Here is a 21,350-nt window from a genome sequence, read left to right on the forward strand (position 1 = left end):
GCTGAAATATTATAGTAAAAAAAAGTTTTTCTGTCGCTTGGTATATTTTAATGTTGTAGTACATTTATTTTTATGAACTCAGAATTTTCTCCTCTTTCATTTGACGTCCCACTCGATACAATAGCAAAAAAAGGAGAGCCCCACTTTTTTTCATGTAACATCCGTTAGGTCAATTTTTATAGTAATTTGTTATTATACTAGCCGATGCGTTTTTGCGTGAAGGAGTAACAAACATACACACACACACATACAAACTTTCTCCTTTATAATATTAGTGTGATTGTCCAGCCAATAAGCTATAATAATGTTATTTATTACTAGAGAATGCCCGCGACTTCGTCCGCGTGGATTTAGGTTTTTGAAATCCCGTGGGAACTCTTTGATTTTCCGGGATAAAAAGTAGCCTATGTGCTAATCCAGGATATTATCTATCTCCATACCTTTCAGCCAAATCCGTCTAGTCGTTTTTGCGTGAAGGAGTATCAAACACACACACACACACAAACTTTCGTCTTTATTATATTAGTGTGATTAATATAGCCTATTTCATAACGGAAAAATAGCCATTTATTGGTGAATGAATTTTTAAAATCGCTTCAGTAGTTAGTATTAGTATGGTAGTATAGTAGTAGTAGTAAACCCAGAAACAACTATTTCGTGAATGACAAAAACAGGACTGATGTATTGTATCCCAGTCAGGTTGAGTGCAATTTACGAAACATTGTTGCTCTCGTGGTATGACATTACAACTCTACGCTTTTAGCTTTCAAATCGTAGTAAAATTTGCATATACGCAATCTAATATGTTATGCACTCAATACAAACTATAAACTCCATTACACACTAATAGGTACTTACCGACCGCTTCTTGGAACTAATTTAAGATTATAAAAACCGGATAAGTGCGAGTCAAACTCGCGCACCGAGGGTTCCGTACTACAGTCGTATTTTTTCCACATTTTAAATGGTAAATGAAAAACTATTATGTATTAAAATAAATAAAAATCTGTTTTTGGAATGTACAGGTAAGGCCTTTTCTTATGATACCCCACTAGGTACATCGAGTCGCACGGAGTGCGTCAGGGCAGTTCCGGCCTTAATTAATCTTACTTTGAAAGTTGGAAATTCTAATTATTATTTGTTCATGAAAAAAATTTTTTTTTTTTGTGGTATGACCACAAATTCACGGTTTACAGATTTTTCCCCTTACGTTTGCTATAAGACCTACGTACCTGCCAAACATGATTCTAGATCAATGGGAAGTAACTCTATAGGTTTCTTGACAGACACCACAGATAGACAGACAGGCAACGGAGTGATCCTATAAGGGTTATTTTTTACTTTTGAGGTACGGGACCCTAAAAAATGGGAAGAAAACTAACACAAGCCTCTGGTGTTGAAGTTTAGCTGCTAAAAATTTATCAAAATGTACATTGTGTAGGCAAGTAGCTGCTAGTAGGTACCGCAAATTCGCTCGGGTGATGTTTTAAATATAGCAAACTAACTAGCAACCCACGGCATGGCTGCCACGGCTAGCCAAAGACCTGTCTACAGATTTCCGGTTGCAATTTTTAATTATAATCAAATCAAATCAAATTTTTTTTCATATTGTTGAAGTAGGTACATTATTTACTAGATTAAAAAAGATACAAGTGTAAATTAAAAATTTACAACACCCCCGACAAGTGAGGGTTACAGTTACCTACTGGAAAAGCGCTGATAACTTTCAAACGGCTGAACCGATTTTCTTGGCCGCTAAGAATACTCTCGATCAAGCCACCTTTCAAACAAAATAAACTAAATTAAAATCTGTTCATTAGTTTAGGAGTTACGATGCCACAGACATATACACAGATACACAAATACACAGATACACACGTCAAACTTATATAACTCCCCTCTTTTTGGGTCGCGTGTTAAAAAAAGCTGATTCATATTGCATATCTCTTGCATTGAGCGTTTTATTATGTTTTCTCAGGATATTGTATCGGAAATCAGATATGAAGAATACTGCGTTCATATCGAGATTGTATTTGCTAACTAAACAAACGCTAAGTACCTACCTATCTACTTATATACGCGAATATACAATTCATACTGATATTATGAATGCCAAAGTATCTCTATCTGTCTATCTGCTTGTCTGTTACCTTTTCACGACTCAAGCGGACATCCTATTTGACGGACATAGGATACTTTTCATCCCGGAGAATTAGAGATCTCACGGGATTTTTCAAAAATCTAAATCTATTTTTTTTTCAGAATTCAAGCTTTTTGTGTTGGACTGGGTTTTTTAAACACCTCGATAGAATTTCTGAAATTCCTTTATTTTTAGGAGTTTGAGCTGTCGGTCAGTCAGTTTATCAGATTATAATACGTACTGCCGAAAAATATTGTAGTCTGTCTTATTATGAGTTAGAAGCACAAAAAAAAGTTCTAAGTCGACCTAATTTTCCATCATTGCTCATCATTTTATACTAACTTTACCCATTGAAAAGTCTACTTTTAATAAAGTGTCGCTAAATTTATCTCAGGCCCACAAAGTCAGCCATTTAAATTAAACGAAAAAGATTCAACGAATTTTCTAGCGAACCGTTTGAAAAGATTTTTCAAAGACTTCGTTCAACCAAATAAATTTGGGGCAGAAATTAGATATTGTCATTTCCCAAACCTCACAATGAAGAGCTAACGCAGACGGCTGATTTTTTTTCTATAAATGGCCGACTTTAGGTTCAGACTCATGTCAGACTTTATTTAAGATCCTAAACTCGAAAGTGTCAGTTAGTTTATTTTGATTTTTAAGTATAAAAGGTGAACAAGTCTTAATAATTATAAAAAATTAAAAACATGACTGACCTGCCAAAAAACCAACTAAAAAAGCGCAACATTTACAGAGTGGAGAGGATCTGAGGCAAAGCGTCTATCTTGATAACAACACTAACATAGCTTTATTTAGGTACTTCGACCTAGCCGCGCATTCTTTTGGTGGATTCACATAATATACCGCTAGGTTCAATCATCATTTGAGTCTACTCCGCGTTTTGTTTAGTATCTATACTAATTTCATGCCTGAGATTTCTCCATAATGCTCTCAAAGGTGCGTAAAGTCTGCCAATCCGTATTTGACCAGCATGGTGAACTATGGCCTAAAGCCTTCCCCTTCTGGAAAGGAGATCCGTGCTCAGTAGAAGCTGACAAAGATGTATAATATAAAATGATGATACTCAACCGTATATCAAAGTAGGTAGGTACCTACATGTACCTAACTAGTTTTGAGTAGTTATACTACTATACTATACTGACCTACTCAGTTTTATATTATAACTAGCTGATGCCCGCGAATTTGTCCGCGTGGATTTACATTGTTCAAAATCCCGCGGGAACTCTTTGACTTTCCGAGATAAAAAGTAGCCAATGTATTAATCCAGCGTATAATCTAGCTCCACTCCCATCTAAATCCGTTCAGTCGTTTTTGCGTGATTGAGTAACAAACATCCAAACATGCAAACATCCACACTTTCACATTTTAGACTTCTCCGTCTGTATATGTGTCGGCCCTAACGTACTTTACGTTCGTTACCGTTGCTCTATCTTACTGGAGTCACTAGCACATAATACAAGAATATAGGTATCTTTTACTAGATACATAATATTATATCATGTAGGTAAGTAGGTATGGAATCGCTCTACAGGGAAAAGTGTAAAGAAATCTTATTGCCGCAGAATATTATTGCAATTTATTAAAACTTACAACCTGAATCATCTCCTTCGAGACAAATAATATAAAGCAAATAAGCGTGAGCGTGTAAAACCAAAGATATTATAAATTCCAGATAGGCAAAGCTCATGTACTTGAAAATGTGAAGACAAATTCGTACACTCGGTGTGTGTAAATATCTACGCCATGGACGAATAAAAGGGGCGGAATACTTGTTGCTAAAAGGATTGAAAGCACTGCAATGTCGGCGGTGCAAGTATTTGTAAGTGGAATAAACAAGAGTAATGGCGGCCTATTTAGGCTTAATTATTTAGTGTGAATGAGTGCATTGATTCCTTGTGACTACACGCGAAACTAGCTATTTTGAGTACCTACTTCGCAGTAAAGAGTGTCCAGCGACAATCTGTCCATCCTTTTTTTATTCGTCGTAAATGTAAAAATGTATGTCGTAAATGGCGATCTGTTACCGGCTGAATTAAACATAGAGTAGTACCTACATACACTAGTATTCTATAGCTTACCTAATTGCGTTATTTATGTCTAACAACGCATGCATTAGGTACGTAGGTCATGCTTTGTTGTGGTAGGTATTATGGTAGGTATTAGTTTGTAGACTTTTTTCAGGTTTCAAGCAAAATATTTCTTCAGTGTCTTCAGTACGTTAGGTCTTAAATCAAAAGGACGAACAGGCACACTTTCGTATTTTATAAAGGTTTAATGAAAATTTTATTAAGTATCTATAGATAAAATTTCCATTAAACCTTTCAATAGCAGAAAACATACCTACCTATTCTTTATTTATTATTATTATATTTCTCTGTAAACAACAGATATAGAACAGTTATAAATATACAGACAAAATAAAAACGAATTGAAAAGGAATCCATAAAACTGTCGGTATGTATTATTTACCTACATAATTCGAATTCTATGGTATCCACGTGTTATGGAGCAAACGAGCAGCAGTGAAGAATTCATAGCCACGACCACTCTGTCAAGAGTGAACTATTGAGAAGAAGATGGGGCAAACACTTTACAAACAACTGTTTAAAGAGACATTCTTCCTCGTACCCAAACGCCCCAAACTATGTATGCCAAAGAGCCTCTGTATGACCTAAACGGCCCTGAATATAATCGTTTTACCCTCCTAGACAAATAATTCGACGACGCATCACGTACCAGTCGAATATTGGGCGACTTGTACAAACAGACCAATATATTTGTTAAGATAAAAGCTCTCTAATACTATCCTTGATCGTGGGCAGGTGGTATGACTCACGTATTTATGGGGCGAGTTTGTAAGAAATAATTAGATGGTTTCAGATAAGCTCAAAGATTTATAATAATAGATCTCTCAGATTAAATTGTTCGTACTTATAGTACCTAGGTACATTTGATAGGTAGGACATAAAAAGGTGAAATAGATAAATAAAGGACTTGTCAAATGCGAGTTAAACTCCAGAGTTCCATACCGTCGTAGTTACAAGAAATAAAACTTTTTTTTTTTTTTTGTGATATACCTGCCTAGGTACTTACCTAACAACGAAGTCTTTGACCAACACAAATCATTCAAGTATCACAAGTCATATTAATAATATTATTATTCACTCCAATTTAAAGAATTAGGACTTAGTATTGTTAGTAATTATAATAAAGTGATCTAAAAGGAAGGTTGATGGTTTATTATTTACCTTGGTTGACCTTTATTACATTGTTATAATAATCGTATTCTTAAAACTAAATTTCGCTGAAAAATTAATAGGTAAGTAGTAATCTAGTTACTCAACAAAATTTGTAAGGGGCGGCATTTGTAAAGTTTCTTATAGTTGATTTTAGATTTTTGAGCATTTTTTGAGTGTTAGCGCCGTTGAAGGCTTTGGCGCCTTTAAATTTCCTGCCAGATTAATTTACTTGTCAAAACACATTTTTAACCTGGCAACTCTTTTTTTGAAATTGACAAAATATATGCAATTTTGAAATCAGAGAAAGATTAATTTTAATAATCATTTTCTTCATAGAATTTTATATTTTTCAAATAAATAAAAATTACTTATTTAACGGTAATAAAAATTATTTATTTAAAGGTAATTTATAATACCTTCTAATCGATTATACAAACATGTATACAGAACGTCACTAATATCCGACCAAGTGTGACAACTTAACTATTTAGTAAATTCTTGTCTTTGGCCCCGAATCTGTAATCCTATTGGTTGAAAGGAATAAAGTTGAAAATGGCGCGCGTTTTGTCATATCCTGTTTTGTGTTGGTGAGTGCATGGCCTCGACGTTGATCCCGTTCCAAGATTTTATTCCGCAACGCCGCAGTCCGTTTACTTATGTATTATTAAAGACAATATTATTCGTAATGGTGTTCTGTAAAAGGCCATGGATTTGATGAAAACGGTAAGGATTGTATAGTTGCAGTATTCTTTAAATTTTTGTTTGGCTTTTGTTTCTTGTTTTGGTGAAATTGAAACTGGCCATTACATTAGAAAAAATCTCTTTCCAGAAATTGTGTGCACGTGGGAGGTAAGTGTTAATAGTTTTCACTAAGTAGACTGGGTTTGATATCAGTTTTTCACAATAGAAATGCAGTTTGTTGATTTGTCAATACATGGCACCCGGCAACCGAGCGTTGTTACGCCATCTTATAGACTTCTGATCGTTGTGCACATTTATTTGGGTTCGGACGAGAGATATAGATGAAGTTATTCATGATTTAACGGAAAGGGCTCTTGGTGGAAGCGATTTGGTTAACATTGATTCGGGGTATGTCATTTTCACTTTTTGCATCAAATTACATGACTTGACCAACCACATGTTCATACATGGTTTTGTTGTTGTTTAGTCGGCACGGACCCAATTGCATAATGTATTTTATGCATGATAAAGTAACGCTTATTATGTAGTATATTTTTCAGTTAATATATCATAGTATCGTAGTGTATTTATCGCTTTAAAGATAGTTAATGTATAAAGTGGTATAACCTATAAATTTGACATTAATGAGGTCCAATGTTCAATGTGGATTGTCATTCCCGTTTCTTTTGCATCTCACTTCAAGGTCAATTTGAAGTGGTCATTTAGGAGAATACACTGTACTGTACAGTTAAGTTTGTTTACATGCAAATAAACACTAACATTTTCTATAAAAACGGTTAGACAACTTTTTCATTACCATCTGCTAAGTGCTATGTGACAGTTAATTTTAGTACAAAGTGTAGTTAACAGTGATGCAACAGAGTTGCTTTCTATGTAATAATTTGGTGTTTCACAGCTGAGTCAATGCACTAATTAGTAATTACAGTAAATTTGGTGTTATAAAAGTTTTTTTCTGTTACAATGTCTAAAAAAGGAAATAAATAGGTAATTTAACAGCTTTTTGTTTACCTAATTATCTAGCAAAGTATGTACTTAAAGCTGAGTACTGTTTAGGTATTTCTCAAAAAGGGTTGAGTCTGGCTCGCACCCATCTATTAACTATGCTTAATATTTTAAAAGTTTGAACTAAGTAAAACAGTTTGTAGTAGGATAACAAAGTGCAATATGAAAGATTTCAGATTTCATTAGGCCTCATGATTGTTAAGTAATCAAGTACTCACAATCATGAAAACTTTAAAATATGTATATAATACATGTTGCATATTATGTAGACTGTCCTCAGATAATAATTAAATTGCCAGCTTAGTAGGTATTGTTTACCATGCTGTGACATTTAGCCAAGTGCAGGTGCATTGAAATTAATGACATAGTCAGGACTAATTAAGCGTGACAGCTTGAGCATGACCGTTATCATAGTGCATATTAAAATATCAAAACTCTTAACATTACTAACAGCACTTTTTACCCAACTACGGCAAAGCCGAAAGGAAGGGTTACGATTTTAGCAGTCTATTTACTTCTTAATGACTTACCAGCTTCTTCCAACCAAGGCATAGATTAATTCCTATACTTGATATTAAAAATTTGATGAATGAACATTTAATATCTTTATTAAAATAAAGATAGATTAGTGCTACTCATTCTTTAAGTGCTACTTTATTTTTAACCGACTTCCAAAAAAGAAGGAGGTTCTCAATTAGTCGGAATCTTTTTTTCTATTTTTATTTTTTTATTTTTTATGTATGTTCCCCGATTACTCAAAGACCCCTGGACCGATTTGGAAAATTTTTTTTTTGTTTGAAAGGGTATACTGTGCAGATGGTCCCATATAAATTTGGTGAAGATCTGATGAATATCTTCGGAGATGGAGAACAGAACTCCTCAATAGATAGGAGCAAATTGCTCGCGATCAGTGTAATAGCTTAGTAAACAGTAGGGTTTTAACTGGGCATAGCATATTATAGTACAGTGGGCCACTAAAAATTGTGAAATAAAAAATTTTCAAAAGAAAAATAAAACCGACTTCAAAAACCACAAACACTAAAAAGTAAAAAATAACTTTTATTCAGCTACACGTGTAATGTACCTAGGTATGAAGTCGGGCGAGCTTCACTCTTGGATTTCTAATTTTGTTTTAATATGCTCGCTCGACTTCATACACGTGTAGCTAAATAAAAGTTATTTTTTACTTTTTAGTGTTTGTGGTTTTTGAAGTCGGTTTTATTTTTCTTTTGTAGTGTAAACAAAAACAAAATTGACAAAACTAATTTCATCCTTTTCATAATATTTCTTTTGAATAGGGACAGTTGCATCATCAAGTTGATTGGTTGGCTTGGCTAAAATTTTCTGAACACCAATATTCAAGACATCTTTTTGTAATACTGATAATAGTTTATTTAAAGTGCATGAGACGGGTCTGCCCGTGAAATTCAAATTTAATTTGGTTTTTCGCAATTTGTAAATTAATACGCCAAAGGCTTATGGCATTCTAATTCCGACAGTGGCAGTAATATCTTCACAGGATAACATAAAAATCTTTACTTGAAAGTGTTCAGTTTAAGAAATTAGTCAAAATAATGAGCTTGACATGAGTTACTCACAAATTAGTCGATACTATAGCTAATTTCTTAAACTGGACCCTTTCAAGTAAAGATTTTTAAATAATAAACCTGTGAGGATGATACTGCCATTGGCGTAATTAAAGTGCCATAAGCTTACTTTGTCGTATTAGGTTTACAAATTGCGAAAAACTAAATTAAATTTGAATTTCGCGGGCAGACCCGTCCACCTTAATATGCTGTCTTTATATTAAAACTTTTATGATTAATATACTTTCAATAGTCACGTAAACTACTAAAAATTAATTGCAGTTGTTAGCGATATTTGTTGTCTTTTTGTTTGTCCTTGCAATATAAAGGTTGTAGACTTTATCTGTCTATAAATAAATCACTGACAAAGTTGCATGTACAGTAAAGTGAAAAGCTGTTGAGTGTTGTTATACTTTGGACTTCTTAGGGTTGCCAATACTTGTTTTTTATTAAAAGTGTTAAAAAATGGATTACTGTTTTGAAGAGTGATTTAATATGGATTTTCTAGGTATTTTTAACGGTGGTATGTCATGCTAAGGATAATATTTTATATTTGCCCATTTCCTTTCATAAAAATACATTTTCATATTAAATGAACAAACCTACTTAATCAACAAATTTCTTCCTTTTAGCTTGTTGGGTAAAAAAGTATGTGGTCATATTTGCAAATAAGTAATTCAAATTAAGTATTAATCTTTTTTTAAAGTATTTATTTTGTTTTTAGTATTTTATTACATTATTGGCAACCATGTATTACAAGTAAATAATATAGAATAAACAAATTTAAAACAGGGAAGCTTAATTATAAGTTATAATACTTTATTGGAATTATCTTGTATTAAAATCTATTCGGATTTGAAACAGTTCCTTTTTTTTCTCTTTATACAAAGAAACATGTGAAGTCACAAAAAACAACATGCCACTTGAAACAACTTGAGTTGATTAGTAGTCAATGTGGCAAATTCTGTTGTACACAATCTCAAGTTGTAAACTAAACTCAAATAACAGGTCTAAATTATTGTTATCACTTTGAAAAGAAGATTTAGGCTAAAATCTATAGAGTACACTTTGACTTTGCTCAGACTTAAAACACTGTCGAAACGAGGCAACTATATATAACTGGCACAATTCTGTCTTAACTAAAACTTGAGTCTAAGCAAAGTCAAAGTATCACACTTCACACTAATATTATAAAGGCGAAAGTTTGTATGTGTGTGTGTATGTTTGTTACTTCACGCAAAAACTACTGGATGGATATGGCTGAAATTTGGAAAGGAGATAGATAATATCCTGGATTAGCACATTGGCTACTTTTTATCCCGGAAAACCAAAGAGTTCCCACGGGATTTCGAAAAACCTAAATCCACGCGGACGAAGTCGCGGGCGTCAGCTAGTGCTCTATAGATTTCAGTAAGACTTTTTTTAAAGAATATTAGCCATACTAATCATGACTAATACTCCCCTGTCCCCTCCAGTTAAGCGTAAACCTTGTGCCAGGAGTGGGTACGACAATAGTGCAACGGGTGGGGTGTGAACCGGCGACCTTTCGGAATTCAGTCCGCTCCTCATCCGTTGAGCTATCGAGACTTGCCAATTCAGTTTAGTTTGGAGAGAGTACAACCAAATTAGCCACATTATGTAGTTAGATTTGGGTCAGTAACTCAGTAGGCTAATATATTTTCATAAAATAACTTATATTTACTTGTTACGTCCTTCCTTCTACACAACACAAAACTATATGTGATATTTTGTGCTAATTTGATGTAACACAAAAATTAATTACATCCATAAATCATAGCATGGCATCCATTTCTGCAGGGAAGGATGAGACTTAAATAGTTTTAAAATATTGAAGATTCAGGTTTTGTTTGTTACTGAATTTGCACTAATGCAGTATCTATTTAACCATTTATGAGTATGACACACCCTGTATCAATGTCTATCTATGGCCAAGAATAATAATCTATCCTATAATCTGTTGATAGGTTACTTGGCAACATTGTTATTTCATTTGTAAAAAAACCACAATTTTTGACAAAAAGCAACATTGCTATAGAACTAATTGACAGATTTCAGATAAGATTGATTATTAATTTTGACCACTACTTATATTGTATCTTTGAAATACTACAACTTAATTAGTCTTCAAACTTTTAATTATTATTTATTTCTTTTCAAAAACTTCAGGAAACATTTCTATATAATAAAAATATTCAATATCTTCTTCAACACACAACAATTACATGTATTAAAAGTGAATTAATTTTTACAGTATGATATGATGAGATATGTAGGTTTTTCAGCTAAAGGTATTATTTTGCACATATTCTAAACAAAAATACTGTCTTATTCCTAAACAAAAACGATTGATGAAACTGTTACTTAATTTATTGGTTGAATGCACCAATCATCCATGAGGATTTATTTTAAAAATTCCAATGGAAACTGATTTTCCCAAGTAAAAAGTAGTAGTATATCCATACAAAAAAAAAAAAAGTTGAACCATTGCTATGTTGCAGCATAGTTGAAGAATAAATCAACAAACTAATTAACATTCGCATTTATAATATGGGCTGTGATAAGACATTTAATAATAATAAATAAGCTTTATTATTTCATTATTGTTTTTATTTTGTCTTATTGTGGTTTTTATTGGTATCTTATGTTTTTAATGTGTGCAAATGAACTGCATTGTATGTAAAGGGTGGCTGGTAGATATAAGGTTCACTGTTGAACATCTGTGGCGTGTTCCAGGAATATGAGTTCCTAGACTTGTCAGATGTGAAAGAAGCGGAGCTGAGCAGTTTGCAGTGCGCACTCTTCACCAAACACCCTGATACCGTGTCCACCGCAAGAGTCGGTTGGACCGATCCTGCTGTAGGTGAGAATATTGCTTTGATTTTTATGCTAGAGGAAAGAAAAAAGTTTTTACAATAGAAAATATGTCCAGTATTTTCACAAAAATGTTGACCCACATTTAAGTCTCAATTGAGTAATCAGCTTGGTGATGATGGTAAAATGACATATTGTCGCATTGCATTTACATAATATGTCATATTTTGGACGTATTTTCTGAAAACGTTCGATATTTGGAAATTCAGTAGTGAAAACATAAAATTAGTTTTTCCACCAATATTTGGTTTCTTGTTACTGTTTAGCCTTGGATTGTTGGGGATGTTGTTTTATGACGCGCGTTGTTGGCATGTGTCGACAGATCTTTCGTCTTGTTCATCGAGCACGGCGGGTCCACCGACCGTGTCTAGCAGCCTGGACAGCCTGTCCGGCGGCGAGTGCGAGATGGCGCCCCACTCGCCGCAGCGGGGCGCGGCCGGCCCGCCGCACGCGCCGCCGCCCTACGTGCAGCCGCCCGCCTACCCGCCGCCGCCGCCGCACCAGTGGCCCGTCGGACCCCCCAACGTCTACGTGAGCCAGGTACAGGCTCAACACATCTCACGTCGGCCTTTACGCCGGCGTGAAAGTCCCATATGTTTCAAAAGTACTGATTACGAAAATGATGTTCATTTTTTAATCCATAATGGCAGATTTATATTTTTTAAAACAATAAAATTTAAAAATCAAGTTTCACTTTCTGAACACGCACCAATTTTTTAAAATGTGTTTATCCCTTTTTAAGGTCACAGCAAACGTGAACGTCCACGGCTACATGGGTCAGTACTACCAACCGCCACAGCCGCAGTACGTCCCGCAACCACCTCCACAAGTTGAACGCCCGCACAGGAACCACAGGAAAGATCGTCGCAGCAAACGCGTGCCTTCTCCGCCCCCGCCCCAACCTCCTCCATACTACGTCCCCTATTCACAGTATTACCCCGCTGCTCAGGCGCAAGGAGCACCGCTATACCACCTTCCTATGTACCAGCCTCTAGTCTACGGACCATATGCCTACCCACCTTATTACCAAGAATACCCCATACCGGTAGAAGGTGATGCAGGGGACAAGAGCCCTGAAGAGTATCAACAAGAAGTTGTTATGGAACAAGAAGCGGTTGACGCGTATTACGCCGGCGCGCATTACATGACCCCCTATGCTCCACCCGTGGAAGGTGGTGCTGAATATATGCCTCCCATGTATATTCCCCCACCTCACCATCCTGCCCCAATGCCCATACCACATCAACCTCCACATCAACCGACTCCACACCAGTTCAACGTTCACGCGAAGAACTTCGTTCTAGGACAAAATCACAGTAAAAACTTCACACCAGACAAAAGTCAGGAACAAAAACCAATTGTGGCAGCAACTACATCTGTTCCAACAACAAGTACAGTAGAATCCCTCCCTATGAAAGATCTTAAGATTAGTAAAGGGCCGAGCAGTCCAAAACAGGAGCAAAGACAGATTGAAATTTCAAAGCCTCCATTGCAAGTTGAAAAGAGTTCGCCAACACTCAAAACAGATCCAACAAAACCGGCTTGGACACCAGAGACTAAGCCACAGGAAACCAGTCAGGTTCAACCAACAAAGACTTTCCCTCCACCAACTCCTGCTCCGGCTCAAGTGAGCGCGAAAGTGCCTCCAGTTCCTGGAAAAACGCCTAAAGGTCCTACTGCTCCATTTTCAACAGGCAAGCAACCACCTAAAGCTCCTGTACCAACAGCAGTACCCGTACAGCAATCTGTTCCCACACCAAAACCACCATTTGGCAACAGACAAAAACGAGAAGGAAACACTAATAGATCACCGTCAATTGATAATGTTGAGGCAGAAAAGACTGTGCCCATTGAGCACACTAAAAGGGAACCTCCATTACCACCTAGCAAAGCTCCGATGCCAATTTCAATAACACTCCATGCTCAAGGTCCCCCAGTGATTGTGACGAATAAGTCTCCATTCAGTCACTCGCGTAAAGCAGTTCCAGTGCCTGAAACTCCACCAGTGCCCCAACCTCCTCCTCCAGCTCCGACAGCATCAGATTTTCCACCACCTCCGACTCCGAGGAACAGGGGAGAGCCTGTACCCCCTCCAGTGGTTCAACCCCAACCTCAACCGGCTCCAGGGAAGTCTTGGGCGAGTCTTTTCTCCAACAAAACTTCAAGCGTAACAACACCTTCAAGTATACCAGTTGCAACCCCAGTTCCAGTTCCAGTTGAAGAACCTCCCAGCCCTACTACTGTAGTGCCGCCAGTGACGACGAATATACAAAAACCTGTAGCTAAGGTGCCCCCTTTTGATGCTTCCCCACTACAAAATACGGTCATGGATAAACCACCGATTCCTAGAACGGTTACCTCAGCTGCACCTACTATATCTTATTCGGAGAAAACTTCGGTGAATGCTGTGAGCAATGTTAGCAACTCGACTCAGCCACTTAAGCCTGTATCCACACCAACGACTACGGAAGTACGTGATGTGCCTATTCTGAAGGAAACCTCACCGGCAGTCCCCATTCAGCCGTCGCCGTTCAGTGATGATCCCAATTCATATAGGATGGGAGGTAAATATAACTTAACAATTTTAATAAGTATTAATTTATAACTAGATGATAAAATGAGATAGAGTTTGTCTGTGTGGATTAAGTTTATTTTTAATCCAGTGAGAACTTTTATTATCCAGGTAAAGAGTATATCTAGAGGGTAAAGAGGCTATAGCCTATATCTGTCACTAGGATGCAAGCTATCTCTGAACCAAATTTCATCAAAATTGATGATCCAAGAAAACAGATAGGCTTATAATATTAATATGGATAGTATGGATACCATATTATTATATATTTTTTGTCATTTTATCATTATTATTTTAAAATATTTTCTCACATCTGTCTCGCCTGCTTTTGAATGAGCAAAATTTTCTCACGTCTCTTTCTTGCCTGCTTTTGAACTAGCAAATAAAAAAATTTTGCTAACAAAACCAACATGTTTTTTTTTCAGAATTCCTGTCAAAATATCAACTAGACAATCGCCCAGTGACCCTCCTGCCGCGCGGTCTGACAAATCGTTCTAACTACTGCTACGTGAACGCAATTCTGCAGGCCCTGATTGCCTGTCCTCCTTTCTACAATATGCTGAAAGCTCTGCCTTATCAGACCCGTCGAGGAAAATCCAGCACACCTGTTATTGATTCTATGTAAGTAACTCATTTAGGACTAAGTATTGAAACCTAAATGGAAAAAATAAGTTCAATTGGGCCAGTCTTTCCTTTTATTTATATTTTGAAGCTGTTCAAGTAGTGTGCATAATTTCATGTTCCATGTAAAAGAAAATTGAAACTTTGTCATTTTCAACACTAATATTATGATAAATCCCAAATTGTCTGTCACTGCCCATCCCTTTGGCCGATTTTTGTGAAAGATACCATGGGTGACGCGCGAGTCCCATTGCAATGCATGTTGTGCATTAGCTACTAGCTAGTATAAAATACAAACCTATTTTATTTCATTATTCTAGTGTACTGAGAAAATGCAATCTCAACTTTTTCAAAAAAATTCACTTCCAATAGGTATGTGTTATTTGAAAATACTAGTAATTTTTTATTGGATTTGGTAAACTCATGTTGATTAAGGGTACTGTCAGCTTATTTTTGCCTTAGCTGTATGGAAAATAGTTTTATCATCATTATCTCACCTAACACAGAGCCACTACGCTGGTCAAGTGCCGATTGGCAGACTTCACACACCTTTGAGAACTCTCAGGAATGCAGGTTTCCTTACGATGTTTAAAAAATTTATTTTTGTATATCCTTTATTTATAGATTTTTATATAAAATATTTAATTACTTAAAATGTACATAATTTTGAAAAGTTGAGAGGCATACGCAGAACCGAGGTCCGGACCCCCTGATATTTAAACCACTAAACTATGACCATTGAATAATAATTTATGTAAAAATAATTCCAGGGTGGAACTCTGCTATGAGTTCAGTCCGTTAGCCAGCGCGGCGCGGCGCGGCAGGGGCGAAGTGGGCGCGGCCGGGGCCGGAGCGCCCGCGGTACCTGCCGGGCCACCACTTGATGGCTCGTCAGGCTTGAGGGTGCTCCGCGCTCTCAGACCCTTCCCTGGATCACAGGAGGGCAGGCAGGAAGACGCTGAAGAATTCCTAGGTTGCCTGCTAAACTCTCTTAATGATGAAATGCTTGAGGTAAGTGCAAATCTTTGCTACAAATTCTGCTACATTTTCCAAGTAAACCCTATTTCCAAACTGTGCTAAGATTTTTTAATGTTTGTATGAAAACCCAGAAAGGTTCGGGATTTCATCACTGCCTTGTTTTTACTCACTTTTTGCCATACCAAATGGAAATTAGAAGCTTCCCAACAGATATTATAATGTCTGATGTAAATGTATGAAGTAACAAGCGTAAATTAAAAATTTATAACACCCCCGACAAGTGAATGTTATAGGAACTAGAAAAGAGCTGATAACTTTCAAACGGCTGAACCGATTTTCTTGGATTAGCTAAGAATACTCTTGATCAAGCTACCTTTCAAACAAAACTAAATTAAAATCGGTTCATTAGTTTAGGAGCTACAATGCCACAGACAGATACACAGATACACACGTCAAACTTATAACACCCCTCTTTTTGGGTCGGGGGTTTAAAAATGGTTCTTATTGGAATTGTTTAAAATTGCTTTTCCAGTTAATAAAGCTTGTTGAACCTGAAGAACCAAAAGACACTACTACAGTTGCAAAGCCCAATGGAGTTGTTCCTCAAGAACCACCACCGGTCCCTGAGGAAGAAGACGATGACGATGATGAATGGAAGGTCAATATTATAATTAATTCAATAATTAATACTATATATACAAGTCTCGACCAAAATAAGCATTAACGACCTCTTTTAAAAGGACTCAGCGGGACCTCGTCTTTTTAAAATCACTTGGGAAATACTCGCCTCAGCCTTCCAATATTACTCAGCCAACAATAGAATAGAATAGAATATATTTTTATTTAAATAAACTTTTACAAGTGCTTTTGAATCGTCAAAATAATTTACCACTGGTTCGGAATGCCGTTCCTACCGAGAAGAACCAGCAAGAAACTCGGCGGTTGCTCTTTTCAACTGTTCAATTTACAATAATATGCCATACTATACAAGCAATTGCAGCCCCGCGCATTGTTGGAGCGATGACTTTATTTACAGCCTGGACAGTAATTTAATTAATTTGGAAGGTTAAAGGCTCATAGGATTGTAACTGTAAAGGTATGAGACCCTTAATAAATGGTTCCTTATATTTTTCCAGGTAATGGGACCAAGAAACCGCGGCGCGGTGGAACGCCGATGGGCCGCCAGACGTACGCCGGTCGCAGACATCTTCAGAGGCAGGACTCGCCTGCGACTGCACAGGGCGCCGCACCATGACGTCACAGACGCCGTGCAGCCGTTCTTCACGCTGCAACTCGATATTGAGGTCGGTATGTCGGATTTAGATCAGATTTGGATTCACATCTTGTACCGTTGTGCAAGATATAATACATTTATATGCAACACTGCTAGTTAATGACGGATAGCGCCATCTACATGTGATTAGTAAACTAATTAGTTTTAATTTTAATTATATTTTTTTCTGATGTGACCACATATTCACGTCTTTCGGATTTTTCCTTTACTTGTGCTATAAGACCTACCTGTCTGCCTACCTATAGGTTTTGTTTCACTTGTCTTGACAGACACGACGGACAGACAATGAAATGAACCTATAATTCTGAAGTATGGAAGCCTTAAAATTATTTAAAGAGTGCCTATTACTTTGACAATGACAGTACAGTTATTTGCGTCTCTGAAAACAATCAAAATCAATATTGTGGACACAAAAGACAGTAAACAAAAACTACTCAACTGTACAAAATCAACAATACAATGTTGCTGTAACAACAATTTTTTTCCTATTACAGCGTTCAACAACAGTGAAGGATGCTCTAGAACTCCTAGCAGGAAAGGATACTCTAGAAGGTGTATCGGACGCCTGGCAACAGCTCTCGCTAGAGCAGCTGCCAGTAGTGTTACTGTTGCATCTCAAATGCTTCCAACTCGACGCAGAGGGACATACTGCCAAGATCGTCAAGAATATTGACTTCCCTATCGATCTTAAGATTGATCCCAGTATGTACAATTTTTAATAATTATTGTCTGTTTTTTTTATGTTCGATCTATCTGTGATCTGTCGATAAGTCACTTACGGCCGAAATTAATAATCAATCTATCTTTAATCTGTCGATAAGTAACTTAGCAAGTTTGTTATTTGTCAAAAAAGATATAATTCTTGGCAAATAACAACGTTGCTAAGAAACTTATTGACAGATTACAGATAAGTTATTAATTTCGGCCGTTAGTAGATTATTACAGACTCAATATTTTTATTATTCGTGATCAATATTGATTGATCATTGACACTATGATCTTTTAATATTGTAGACAACATGCTTAACAAACATCACAATAAATTCAGTATATACTGTTTTTGCCTTCACAATGGTGATATCAGTCAAAAATTGCATGGACTTTTTTGACCATGATGTGATGAAATAAATCTATCTGTTCAATCTTGCCTGATAGTATGTAAGCATGGAAGGGAGTGCAAATGAAATTTATACTAATTTATACTGACAGATAGAAGTTTTATGTCTATTTATACTTTGTGCACAAGATGAATAAATTAGTTTTCTTCTTCTTAAGAATTCCCTTGATCTAATCGTCAACTGCGCCAATAGTGGGGGTGAAGTTATTTCATATTGCACCAAACCTGACATACAGCAGTGTAATGTATTTAACATTTTACAATGATGGTATATTTATTTTTCGTCTCTGAAAGCGTTTGATCGCCGTATTGTGGACAAAACAGACTGAGTAAAAAACACCAAATTTCTCCCAACAACATAAATAATTACAAATAGTAAAACAATAGTTTATAACATTACAGAGATAATGTCTTCGAAGCACACAGTGAAGCAACGGCTGTACAAGCTGTTTGCTGTGGTTTACCACGAAGGTGTGGAGGCCGTGAAGGGGCATTACCTCACTGACACCTTCCACGGACAAGCCGGATGGATTAGGTAATTTTATGTTGAATAGCATCAGACGTTACTTTGCAGTAATCCATAATACACAAGGAACAACTAGGGATCGACGTCAGTATTGTGCCATTCTTCACGCTGCGATTTAACATTGACGTCAGTTTTGTGCCATTTCCATATGGCAGACTACGGCCTAACCCTTTTCATTCTGAGAGGAGACCCATGCTCAGTAGTGGGCCAGCAATTGGTTAATCATGATGATGATTATCTCCGTACACACGAAAGAAGTGAAACTTCTTTGGTTTATATAAAGCACATTACATTATTCAGTGGACATTTTGTAAAAAATACTAAATTTTTTACAAAATGTCTGTACTGTACCCCCAGATATGGATTTTGATAGAATTCGGTCCAATAGTAAGTGTATAGAAATTAGTATATTTCAACTTCCTGATATGGTTTTTGTCCCCTTCATTTACAATGATGCTACTTATTTTTCGTCTCCGAAAGTGAATAAATAATTCACTACATGTGGACATCTTATACTGAGTAAATCCCACAACTAGTACAACCAGAAGCTTACCATAGACAAAAACATTAACTATCATATATTTTTTTTAGGTACGACGATTCTACAGTGACTCAAGTAACCGATGCCCAAGTGTTGAAACCCAAACCCCCTCGAATGCCGTATTTGCTTATGTATCGTAGACACGATACTTTGCTACCACACAGAGTTACCGGCAAACCAGAGTAAAACCTTTTTAGCTTAATACCGATCCAGCGCTGCCAACATAACTATAAGATTACAAGTTACAACCTTTTGACATAAAGGTAAGACGAGTTACCACCTTTTGACTTTGTAAAGGAGGGTTAAGTGAAGTGAAGTACTTTTAAAAGTGAGTTAATCATAAGTAATCTGTGCCTGTCAAACATTAGTTACTGCACAACGAAGACTTTATGTAAGTACATTGTAGTGTCATAACCGTTGGGCCACGACCTAAGCGGCTTAGTGCGGCTAACGAAAGAAAACACTTAGAAATGTAAGAAGCAGGCCACGGCTTTTGGTGGTGCGACCAGCGGAGAGGCAGGACTATATACATTTGGTTTAAGTCTGCTTTAGGTTACGCTTTTCTGCGCAAATGAATTTTGCTGATGCGACTTTTATAAGTGATAGTACTGTACTATGACTTTTACTACCTGTAAACTGTCAATATTTCGCAAGTCGTTGGCACCTTCATACTGTTAGGAGTTAGGACTCTACTCTGATGTCAATGGTCGTATTAAAGTATAGCCTCACTGCTTGTCGCTAAGCCAAAAGTCGTGGCCCTGCAGTAAGAATTGTTCCAGAATGCTTTATCTTTTTTTTTTGGCACAAATATGTTTTTTTTTCGGCACAAATTGATTTTTTTTATGAAATTTTGTTTTGATTGCACCATTATGTTTCATGTGTTTTGTGAATCAGGTTATTTAAATATTTCTAACAACTATATTATAAAATATCTAGTTCTGTACATAGTAGCTGTAAATACGGTTTCATTTTCGTCTTTTGTATAAAGTACAAATTCATTTTTGTATTTTTTTAATGTGTATTATTTCGGAATTCACATGAAATTTATAGTTATTTATACAATATTATCTTGTAAATATTGTTTGGTGTTTGTAAAATCTTGTTTGGTTCATGAACTGTAAGCGCGATAAAATTAAAATCTTAATTTTCAATGTAAAGTGTCCTAGTATATTTGTAAATTATCCTACATACCTAATATAAAAATATATTTCATGTTATATTTTTATCTGGCGCATTTTTCACTAGATATAAGTTTTTGACAATATGGAATTGTGTTATAAATATTATGAAAAAATATAAAAAAAATTAGTGTCCTATATAATTATATATTATGTAATATAAAATGCATGGTTCTGTATTGATCATCCTTCATACAATGTCATTGAAAGTCAAATAATATATTAATTGAGGGAAGTACAAAGGAAATGTTAAATATTATTGTGATATGGAAGAATGGAGCTTACTTTGTTTTTATTTTCAGAAAATCTCGGATTAAAATGTACCGAAAACAAAGATATTTTTGCTGAGATTTGGTACTTATTTTTAATGGTGTTTGATAGTAAGAGATCCATTATAAACTTTAAAATACAATGTTTGTCGTCAAAGACTAACAAGTCAGCGACAAAACACCACAGATATGAGTGACCGAGACGACGCTCTACAAAGCCGAAGCTGCCGATTATCTCTTTCTAAAGCGCGGACTTCTAATATTTACTACTACTATTATAAATTCTTTTATATTTTATATGGAAAGGGACTGCAACTAACTTACTTTAGTGATTGAAGGTTTTGAAATCTTAAGTTTTATCAAAAGTTCATAATAAATTGATACCAAGTAAATAAAAACAAAATAAGTGTCTGTATACCAGATTGCATTTTAATATGGGAATGTATGGAATAGTTAATAAAAGTGGAACAATTCGGTAAACAAAACATTTCGTCCTAGACTTTTAGGTTAGGGTTTGTGGGGAAGATCGATATAAGCGCTGCTGCTCAAATATCGTCGCTTTGTACAAGCGTAGTCGTTATTTTACTTATGCGCTTGAGTGCTAAATAAAATAAATCTCCGTTACTCATTCCTGTTTTTTTTTCAGTCAAAATAATAAGTATCGTCTTTACG

At 35.9% G+C, this 21,350-nt stretch overlaps 1 protein-coding gene across 3 annotated transcripts; it reads left to right on the forward strand.

Annotated features, from left to right (window-relative positions):
* Nucleotides 1-5,963: 5,963 nt before the first annotated feature.
* On the forward strand, nt 5,964-21,295 carry LOC123868041 (proline-rich extensin-like protein EPR1). 3 transcript variants are annotated; one of them, XM_045910382.1, is made up of 12 exons: nt 5,964-6,123; nt 6,230-6,249; nt 11,445-11,571; nt 11,905-12,122; nt 12,325-14,146; nt 14,580-14,775; nt 15,546-15,786; nt 16,286-16,411; nt 16,890-17,057; nt 17,542-17,749; nt 18,567-18,699; nt 19,282-21,295. In XM_045910382.1, exons 4-12 carry the CDS (start codon nt 11,988-11,990, stop codon nt 19,415-19,417), a joined length of 3,165 nt encoding a protein of 1,054 aa, XP_045766338.1. In that variant the 5' UTR covers nt 5,964-6,123; nt 6,230-6,249; nt 11,445-11,571; nt 11,905-11,987; the 3' UTR covers nt 19,418-21,295. The 3 variants fall into 3 exon arrangements, with proteins under 3 accessions (XP_045766338.1, XP_045766337.1, XP_045766339.1); XM_045910381.1 differs by lacking the exon at nt 6,230-6,249; XM_045910383.1 differs by lacking the exons at nt 5,964-6,123; nt 6,230-6,249 and adding an exon at nt 6,269-6,489.
* The last annotated feature ends 55 nt before the right edge of the window (nt 21,296-21,350 follow it).

Source organism: Maniola jurtina, chromosome 9, assembly GCF_905333055.1.
Source record: "Maniola jurtina chromosome 9, ilManJurt1.1, whole genome shotgun sequence".
NCBI lineage: Eukaryota > Metazoa > Arthropoda > Insecta > Lepidoptera > Nymphalidae > Maniola > Maniola jurtina.